Source organism: Alosa alosa, chromosome 2, assembly GCF_017589495.1.
Source record: "Alosa alosa isolate M-15738 ecotype Scorff River chromosome 2, AALO_Geno_1.1, whole genome shotgun sequence".
Lineage (NCBI taxonomy): Eukaryota > Metazoa > Chordata > Actinopteri > Clupeiformes > Clupeidae > Alosa > Alosa alosa.
This window is the reverse complement of record NC_063190.1, coordinates 21,377,569-21,387,590: the sequence shown is the minus strand read 5'-3', so window position 1 is coordinate 21,387,590 and position 10,022 is coordinate 21,377,569. Positions and strand designations below refer to the sequence as shown.

Below are 10,022 nucleotides of genomic sequence, written 5' to 3'. Positions count from 1 at the left end.
CCTTTCCATAAAAAAAAAATAATAATAAAAAAAAACAAGATTCCACAAGACACTATTCCACTTAAATAACATTTTTACTACATCACCCTTTAAAAGGGTAGATCAGACCATGAACACTAAAAGACATCCCTCATTATAAAATCATGTAACTACATATAGACACAAAGCTAACTGAATTTTACAAAGCACGTTTACAACATAGTTGTAAGTGACTTCTATCAACTGCAGGCACTGGTGTGATTGTGAGTTGCTGTGTTGCATTTAACTGTTGGATGTTAGCATCAGTAATAAACTGTAAAGCACTTTAGTCAGGAGTACTGTGGATAAGAGCACTTTGTGCCCTGAGACGGTGGCATGATTGGAGAGAATAACCCTGACGACCCCAGGGAATGTCCAGGCAAAATGGAGCATAAATGTGTGTGTGTGTGTGTGTGCATGCGTCTTCAAGCTCTGTTCATGTTGTAGGCCTATATACATAAGTGAATGCAAGTAATACAATAGAACTTAACACGAGTAGTGGACATGTGATATGATGGAATTAAAGGGTCAGTCCTTTGACAGTACCATGAAGGTAGATAACACTAGTAATCAGAGAAGTACAACATGATAAACTAAAACTCTTAAGATACAAAAGAAACAATTAAGAGTGTGGAGAGTTTTAACCTGAAGAGGTAGAATGTACGCTCTTAAAATGAATGTGTTGAAAATAACACAACTTGAGTTGTTTTTAACACATCTCTGTGTCCAGATAGGGACAACACAGTTTGTGTTGTTTCCAACACATTCGTTTAAGAGTGTACTGTTAGAGGCAAATTCTGTCATGATCCTGTCAGGAGAATAGAGAATGTACACAGCTTAGTATGACCAACATTGATTTGCCTGGCGTATGTGTCATTATTAATTTCCCTGGTGTATGTGGTATAAGGCATTATTTGGACCCAAAAACTGTAACTGAAAATAGACCTTAAGAGTTCATCTGTCAATTTGACAGTCTTTGACTTGAGTGTATGTGAATGTACACAAGTGTGCCTACAGCCCTTCTGTTGTTTTCTAAACAAGTCAATTGTGTTTGATGAAGAGGCTTGCTTTCTAAACAAGTCATTGGTGATGGATGAAGTGGCTTGGGTCTGTTTTTGTTGACTTTGGCAGCCCCTGGACTCTTAGAAGCCCAGAGGATGAGGGGCCACTACGCCACCATTCTCCACCACGGCCATGGAGATCTCGCGCATGTTCCTGAAAGTCTGCTGAGTAGAACTGGACCTCAGGCACTTCAGGTTCTGCATGATCCTCTCATGGGCCTGCAAAAGAGAGAGGGAGAGGGGGAGAGAGAGAGAGAGAGAGAGAGAGAGAGAGAGAGAGAGAGAGAGAGAGAGAGAGAAATGCCCGGGAGTGGAAAGGATGGAGAGGAAGAAGGAGAAAGGTAGACATGTGAGGCTCACACACAATATAAAGACACATGATATTGAAATGGATACAATGTATATGTGTGTGCGTTTGTATGTGTGTATTTACCTCAATGCACCAGGTGTCACACAGCATCTTCTCATACTGGGCAGAGGGAGCCTGTTGGCTCAGTGCACGGGAAGCTCTGCAAGAGAAATGCACGCCACATTAGACATGCCGTCGTCCTCGTTCACAACACTGACTCCAAACATCGGCTAAGTGTGCGTTACCTGGACAGCACCACAACCATGGCGTACAGGTCAATAGCCGAATCGGCCACTCTCTTCAGCACAAACTGCTCATCTGCAAGGCGGATTCAGAGATTCCATCAGTACAAAAGCCAACACCCATAGCATCCATGTAACATGTTCACAAATCCAATTTAACACACTTACTGATGATTTTCTTTCCGTGTTTGAGAAGCAGGTCCTCGACTGTCACTCCAAACTGCTCGACTGCTTTCACAGCCTATGAGGGATCGGAGTAATGAGATATATGCGATATAAAAGAGAATGAGATATATGAGATATAAAAGAGAATGAGATATATGAGATATAAAAGAAAGCTTATGAGAAATGTGCAGTGGTCTAGACTGTGCTGTGAGCCAACTCCTTACCAGATCTCCACTCTGGGCCAGTTCTGGGTGAACAGTTCCCTGAAGGGTCAGACCTGTGCTCAAGCCAGCTTTCCTGATAGGACAGAGAGTGGCGTTACATCATGTGTGTGTGTGTGTGTGTGTGTGTGTGTGTGTGTGTGTGTGTGTGTGTGTGTGTGTGTGTGTGTGTGTGTGTGTGTGTTAGTGATTGTCAATTCAAACCAACCTCTTAGCCCTTTTGCTGACTTCACCAACCAGCAGCCCAGCATTGCCAAGGGGATTTTTCAGAGCTTTCTGCAGACTCTTCAGATGGTTACCTGCGTTCTGAACCATAAACATTTCTCATGGTCAATTATGTATTCTTACTACATAATGATTCCAAAGGTGATAGCATGAAAGTTACAATGTTTTGCTACATATCACAAATACATCTCAAGACTCACCTGGAAGCCGTTCAAAGCCACAAACAATCTGAGAATATCATTGGTGCCCTCAAAGATCCGGAAGATTCTCAAATCTCTCATCACCCTTTCCACACCAGTGTCCTATAGGATAAGACCACACCACATATTGAGCATGTTATACTTACCAATTCATTCATTAATTTCTTAAGCCATTAAAATAAGTAATATTGTAGCTCTAATGAGCATGAGGGACTCACCTTCATGAAGCCCATTCCTCCCATGATCTGAATACATTCATCGGTCACTGTCCAGGCTGCTTCCTAATTAGGGTAAAACATTGCGAGTTATTATTAATGCTAGAGTTGCTAATGACTATAGCACTGCATTAAGCTCTAGTGTCTCCAAGTAATCTGCACAAGTCATGTATGAAACTCTGACAAAGTGCTAAAGGCTATCAGTGAGTGAAAATTGTCATTCATGGTGAATTCACTCACAGAGGCAAAGATCTTGCTGATGGCCGCCTCGATCTGAAACTCCGCTGCTCCGCTGTCCATGTTACCACTGATCATGTAGGCCATAGACTGTGTAAAAAAGGCCAAGAGACAAGAACATGTAAGTAAGAAAGCATTAGACGCGGTCGATGAAATCAAACTAAGCAAAATTGTCCAAGATGAGAACTTATACAGTCGTGGACCTTACATTTTGTCAGACACAAAGGGGTGCTGCTTTCGGAAAGCACAGGTAGTGGATTATCATTCTCTTACCTCAGTCACATAGTGCAGCATGGCCATCTGGGCCACCTTCTCCTGAATGGCTCCGTACGTGTGGATCTTGCTGCCAAACTGGGTCCTGTTGGCAGCATGGTCTACCTGTGGAGAAAAACAGACACTAAAGTCAGGGCACAAAAAGAGAGCACTGAAGATGCATTGCCATCACTGCTGCTCCTGGACCACTGCAAATACTGATATTGATGTGGTACTGGTAAAATATCTACATTTCCACATGGCTTTTATACCCCAAATAATGCAAATAATTCTTAATACTGCATCAAAAGGATTCACAACCATTCTCACACACCAAGAGTGAAGGCAGGTACTATACTTTACTATACTATACTATACTGTACTGTACTGTATACAAGCAACTCATGGGGATACATTGTTGAACACGTATTCAATTCTGCAATCTACTGTTTGCTGATCTTATGCTCTGCCAACCATAAATGCATTACTAGGGCAAATAAGCCAAGAAGGTGAGGGCTGGCTAAGGGTGATGCAAGTCAACGCTGAAAAAAATACATTATGTATTTTTGTTGAAAGAAACATGTCTTTCTTTTCAGAAATGTTTTTCTAGTGATGCTACATTTTCTAGTGATCTCTGTTCCATGAAAACCAAAATCACTAAGTAGAGGCTGCCCCCATCAGGACAGTCTGACTTCATCACAGGGTGCTGTTTGTGCTGTTAGTCAGGCTTTCAATTGGCTGCTGCAGCACTAAATTTAGACCTCTGGCAAATAAGAGGAAACAGCACGACATCATTTGTTTGTTTGTGTGGGTTAAGGTTTGGTTGAATTTTAAGTATAAGTATATATAATTTTTTGATCCCGTGAGGGAAATTTGGTCTCTGCATTTAACCCAATCGGTGAATTAGTGAAACACAAACAGCACACAGTGAACACACAGTGAGGTGAAGCACACACTAATCCCGCGCAGTGAGCTGCCTGCTACAACGGGCGGCTTCGGGAGCAGTGAGGGGTTAGGTGCCTTGCTCAAGGGCACTTCAGCCGCGGCCCACTGGTCAGGGCTCGAACCGGCAACCCTCCGGTTACAAGTCCAGAGTGCTAACCAGTGGGCCACGGCTGCCCTAAATTTTGACAATAGAATTGAGTTGTTTCGACAATAGAATACTGCTTTGGTATGTGCCTTCCAGGAAGTGTTCAGAGTGTTCAGTTCGCCGGGCGAAGGAACAGGCAGGTAAGGAAAGCTGGCTCTGTTGTTGGCATTGAGTTGGAGTCACTCACAACAATTGCAGAGAAACGGACCATGAGCAGCATGCTGCCGATCATGGACGGTGACCGCCACCCACTACACAGCGCATTTAATAAACAGAGGAGCGTGTTCAGTGGCAGACACTGTCATGTCACCGTCATGCTCAACAGACACAGGTTGTAGGAGGCCCTTTGCCCTTTGTGTTTCTCTCAGCCCCTACCATCATATCACTTTTTCTGCTGTCCCCCTGACTCTTTTTACAGGCTATATTAGCCCTCCTACACAATCTGGACTTATTCCCTGTAATATATTGTTCTTAAAGTATATTCATTTTCTTGTTTATCAGTATAAGTAAGAATAAGTATATACTGTATACTCTTTTGATCCCGTGAGGGAAATTTGGTCTCTGCATTTATCCCAATCCGTGAATTAGTGAAACACACTAAGCACACAGTAAACACACAGTGAGGTGAAGCACACACTAATCCCGGCGCAGTGAGCTGCCTGCAACAACAGCGGCGCTCGGGGAGCAGTGAGGGGGTTAGGTGCCTTGCTCAAGGGCACTTCAGCCGTGCCTACTGGTCGGGGTTCAAACCGGCAACCCTCCGGTTACAAGTCCGAAACACTAACCAGTAGGCCACGGCTGCCCCTAATATCAATTATATTATGTTTACATTCTTGTCTTTCATAGTTAATATTTAATAATAAGCAAAGTTATTGCACTGTTTAATCCCTGCACTGTTCACTTTTTGCACCACATTGCACACACTCTACCATAGCACCTTATCATAGTTAATGTATCATATGGTCAGTCCATACCAGACCTTTGTAATCACTTCACATGTGAGTGATTTTTATGTATGGGAGATATATGTGTGTATGTGGGTTTGTGGTGTATGGTTGTATAAGCTACTGGATGGCTGCAATTTCCCTCGGGAGGAATAAAGTATCTATCTATCTATCTATCTATCTATCTAAACCTAACTTAATGACACCTTATGACAGCCTGATGGCCAAATTAGCACTGTTCCTTCACTGGCTCTCCATGGTTTGCCTTTCATACATTTTCAAATCTCACTTCAGCTAGAAATGCGGGGACAGACACCAGCAATGTGTGCCACCACTCACAGCCTTGGTGATGACCCCTTTCATGGTTCCTGAGAGGGCGGCCGCCATGCCGAAGCGGCCGTTGTTGAGGATGTTCATGGCCACTTTAAAGCCTCCGCCCACCTCGCCCAGGACACATTCAGCGGGCACTCGCACGTTCTCAAAGTACACCTCCGCCGTGTTGGACGCCTTGATGCCCATCTTCTTTTCTGGTGGACCACTGTGAGAGAAGAGGAGAGAACGACACAATTGGAGAGTCCAGATCATAAAAAGAGATGGAGCAAGACAGAGGACTAAGTGGTGAAAACAAAGCAATCACTCCCAAAACATCAACAAAATTGATCCTAATTCATCCAATTTGCTGTTTCTTTTTTCCTACATCATAATGTACTGTAACAGAGAGAAAAAGAGGGAAATGTGATGGAAACAAAGCTGGAACTAGCTTATCCAATTTCCTTTTTCATTCCTCTTTTTCCCTCCTCATAATGTACTGTAATTGTGATGCAAGATTAACGCCCTTCACACTGCCCACCCACCCCCTCCGTCAGCTCCTCCATCCTCATACTCACTGCGTCACCCCCCCGAAGCTCCTCTCCACAACGAAAGCAGTGATCTTGTCCTTCATTTCTCCTGTTTTCGGGTCCTTAACTGGAGTCTTGGCAAACACAGTGAAAATCTCTGCCAGGCCCCCATTACTGCACATTAGAGAGAGAGGAAAAGAGCAGGAGGGAGAGAGAGAGAGAGAGTGAGAGAGTGAGAGTGAGAGTGAGAAAGAAAGACACATGTTCATCTCACTACAGCCTTGGACATGCTATCTCACATTCACCATTGTTCCCTTGTTCTCAACAGAGTTAGCGGAAACACTGAAGATATGTGGGCGCTCTCTGGCTTCCTGATTAGATTACACACTGAGACTATCGGTCAGAATGTGCCAGGTCCGCAAACCCGTAACAGCCTCCAAAGGAGCACCAGCTACCACAGCACTCATGTTAAGAAAGCCATGGCTTCATTAGCCTCACCTGATCCAGATCTTGCCGCCGTTGAGGGTGAAGTACTGGCCACACTCAGACTGCACAGCTGTGGTCTTGATGGAGGCAGCGTCGGAGCCACTGGCAGGCTCGGTCAGACAAAACGCAGCAATGGTCTCTCCTACGAAGAGGGCAGGTAAGGACAACGATCAATGATGCTGCATACAAGAATAACACTACTAGAACTGCTGATATAATAGGAAAATATCTTATTATGTATTGTATATGCTTCCCAACTCATTAAATTATAACAGTTCAAGTTATAAGCTACATAAATGTTAAGTACATATATTATTAAATATGCTATTTATTATGCAGTACTGTGCAGTCATAAGAACACCATAGTCTTCTGGCTCCTCACCTGAGGCCAGCTTGGGCAGGTACTTCTCCTTCTGCTCGGGGTTGCCAAAGAGCAGGATGCCCTTAAAGCCAATGGACTGGTGGGCTCCGAGGGTAATGCCAACTCCCAGATCATGCATACCCACAATCTCCACCAACCTGGCATACTATTGGACAGACAGCACAAAGATTAAGACAGTGTTCTGGGAACAATTAGAACTGCAACTAAGTACAAGGGTACGTCATTTAAGATTGAGACAGGATATCCCCTACAGACTATACCCCGTCTGTATCTTGTCAGTTGTGCACTTCACTTTGGTGATTTTGTTTCTCTGCTTACCTGAGTGTTGGTGAGGCCAAGGCCACCCAGATCAGCTGGCACCTGCAAACCAAAAGCTCCCATCTCCTTCAACCCCTCCATGGTGTGGTCCTCCACCTTCTCCAGAATGTCATTCTTAGCCGGATCATTCACCTCCTAGCAACACAAACAGGGTGTCAATCGTGTTTCAATCATGCAACTGATAGCACTGAAAAGCATTAGTAAAGCAAATGTAAGAAGCACTAACAGAAACAATTACAAATACTCATGATAATAACAATTGGCTGCAGAGCACTATATGGAATTTGACATGACCATGTAGAATATGTATAAATAAATCAAAGAACTCACATCAAAGAACTTGGCAACTGGTGGAACCAGCTCCCTAAGGAACTGAGTCTGTTCTTCATTCATCACTAATAACATGAAAAACAGCAACAGCATATCAACAACCCAGCATGGCATTACAAACTGATGGCTTAAGCTGAGAGTGACACATTAGCTAACCTCACTAAGACCCCGCTCAGTCAGGATATCATTATTCAGAGTCTGCTCACCTGAAGGATAGGGGAACACCTGGGCGGTGCTGATCTGGCCCTTGAACATGTTCACGGCAAAAGACTTGGACTCCTGGCAGAAACAGGGAGGTAGGCACAGTAAGTACTTTAATGTCACAACACTATGCTTTATATCTCATATCTCAATAAAACATGCAATATCTGAGTGGTTACAATTAACACAATATACCATCTAAGTAATCCCATTTGCAATGTAACATAATAAATACTGTTATCAAATTATTATTATACTGTTATTTATTAATTATTATATTTAGTAAAGCAAAACAGCACAAGAAAAGTATAAGAATGTCTTGCACTATTCAGTAGTTGCTTTAAATGTAATGTGTCAATGGCTTTACTTCATTTTCACTTATCATTATATGATTTGTTCTGTTTTATTGAGCTGACTAACCACCTCTGTCAACAAAGTTCAGTGGAACAGAGGGCATTCTTCATATAACATGACCCTTCAATCAGAGCACTTCAGTATTGTGCGAGCTGATCCATATGTTGATGGCGTTTCAAGAATCTATACTGTAAAAAAAAATAATTTACCACTGCCAGTGGCTTCTTCTCAGCATGTGGTTTAACAGCAGTTGAGCTTCCAACTTCTGTTTTATCCAACACAGCCTAAATAAATTAAGAGATTAAATGTAGGTGGGTTATCAATATAAAAGATAAAAAGCATATGACTTGATGAAAAGGGCTATGGCCAATAATGAGCAGTCATTGAACAAACACTGATTGTAGATAAGAAATCATTTAGAGGAGACTAATAATTGTTGGGAGTGGTGTACTATGTATGAATATAAACCTGCCAAGTCTCTGCCCTAGAATCATATGTAATGTAGCAAATATAGAATTTACAGATAGTTCTTATCAAGAGGACAAGTGTTTTGTGTTCTGCAATGCTTGGAATTTCGACTGGCCAGTATAGTCTATGTAAAGCCCCTCTCTGTGCATAAACAGACAAGGGAGGTCACACACACGTCTTTCCAGTTTCCATACGGGACACCATATCCAGGGAGGCTACTGCACTAAACCAGTAGGCATTCAATCCAGAATGACAATTGAGCACCTGACAAACTGTGATGCAAAAGGCAAGTGGAATAGATCCAGAGTGAAGAATCTAAACGAATTAATGACTCTCCCTTTTATTAGGGCTACTGAAACACACACATTTGATAATCAAGGCGTTTGAGTTTAGTCTTAGAAGTGTGGGTGGAGGGTGAACAGGGGGAACAGGTGTCATGACTGGTTGTGACAGACATATACTCATAGACATACTGCGTCATCTTCCACGTAGGCTATACATTACAAATAGCACCATCCACAGAACCCGCTGATCTTTATTTGGTCACGTGAGTCCGGGTTGAACTTTCCCCTACTTCATGCCTTGTTACATAGCTTTGACTAGCCTTGTACGTGTAGGCTAGGCTACATACTGTAGTTACACAAGTAAGGTCGCAGGTGATGCATTTCGTCTATATTATCAATGAATCACACACACATTATAAGTCATAATTGTTACACTTACCTCTGCGGCCTGGCTGGCATAAAGACGAGCATTTTGCAAGGCTGCAGCAGCACCTTTTACTTGAATCCTTTGAAAGATAAACATTAGGGAAAAAAATATTCACTGGTAGGTTTAATCCAATTATTAAAACAGCATAAATGTGGGAATAGTAACGCTGGAACTCATCAACATGAAAACGTATTGACAGACATTGCTAGACTCAAGAGGCCATACAGAATAAGTCCATGAGCGTTGTATGGGCCATATGTGACATTATAGATGATTAATTTTGATAGCAAGATTATTTCGCAAGACTGTGGAATCTAACGAGAAAAATAATAAAGATATTGTCCTATGAATAATTGGCTAGCCTTACCGGGCGGCTGCGGAGGACAAGCGGAGCGCACTTCCGCACAAAGCAGGAGTCAAACTCTTACTCAGGAGCATTTTTACTGCAGTGGGTAAAGAACCAAATCCACCCAGTTGGAATAGTGTAATCTCTGAAAGAACGCTATTAAACAGTTAACGATAGACTAGTCAACAAAATAAGGTCGCTTTTAATTCAAAGAACCGCCGGTTTACTGTGTGCTTCAGGGTTTCTGACCGGTCCTTCAGCAGTTCTACTATAGCCTAGCACCCTTGCGTAACCTACATACCAGTGGCGTGGCCTATTTTTTTATAGAAAACATTGACGCGCCCACAAACACAAAGCCACTAGATGGC

General features: G+C 42.8%; 1 protein-coding gene across 1 annotated transcript; it reads right to left on the bottom strand.

The window, feature by feature from the left end:
* Positions 1–55: 55 nt before the first annotated feature.
* On the bottom strand, positions 56–9,958 carry LOC125288871 (very long-chain specific acyl-CoA dehydrogenase, mitochondrial-like). The gene is made up of 20 exons (XM_048235557.1): positions 9,676–9,958; positions 9,321–9,387; positions 8,339–8,413; positions 7,781–7,853; positions 7,575–7,639; positions 7,245–7,379; positions 6,927–7,071; positions 6,557–6,686; positions 6,107–6,232; positions 5,559–5,757; positions 3,207–3,311; positions 2,937–3,023; positions 2,700–2,762; positions 2,482–2,583; positions 2,265–2,362; positions 2,060–2,132; positions 1,839–1,911; positions 1,674–1,746; positions 1,513–1,588; positions 56–1,298 (listed from the first exon to the last, which is right to left on the bottom strand). Exons 1-20 carry the CDS (start codon positions 9,744–9,746, stop codon positions 1,161–1,163), a joined length of 1,974 nt encoding a protein of 657 aa, XP_048091514.1. The 5' UTR covers positions 9,747–9,958; the 3' UTR covers positions 56–1,160.
* Positions 9,959–10,022: the final 64 nt, after the last annotated feature.

What these genes read in the sequence shown, in the direction of transcription:
- LOC125288871 (XM_048235557.1), bottom strand. Translation starts at nt 9,746, where the DNA reads ATGCTCCTGAGTAAGAGTTTGACTCCTGCTTTGTGCGGAAGTGCGCTC. An exon ending in CAGTTGCCAAGTTCTTTGAT is followed by an intron (nt 7,380 to 7,574) that starts GTGAGTTCTTTG and finishes TTGTGTTGCTAG; the next exon opens with GAGGTGAATGATCCGGCTAA. An exon ending in TGGCCCAGAGTGGAGATCTG is followed by an intron (nt 1,912 to 2,059) that starts GTAAGGAGTTGG and finishes GATCCCTCATAG; the next exon opens with GCTGTGAAAGCAGTCGAGCA.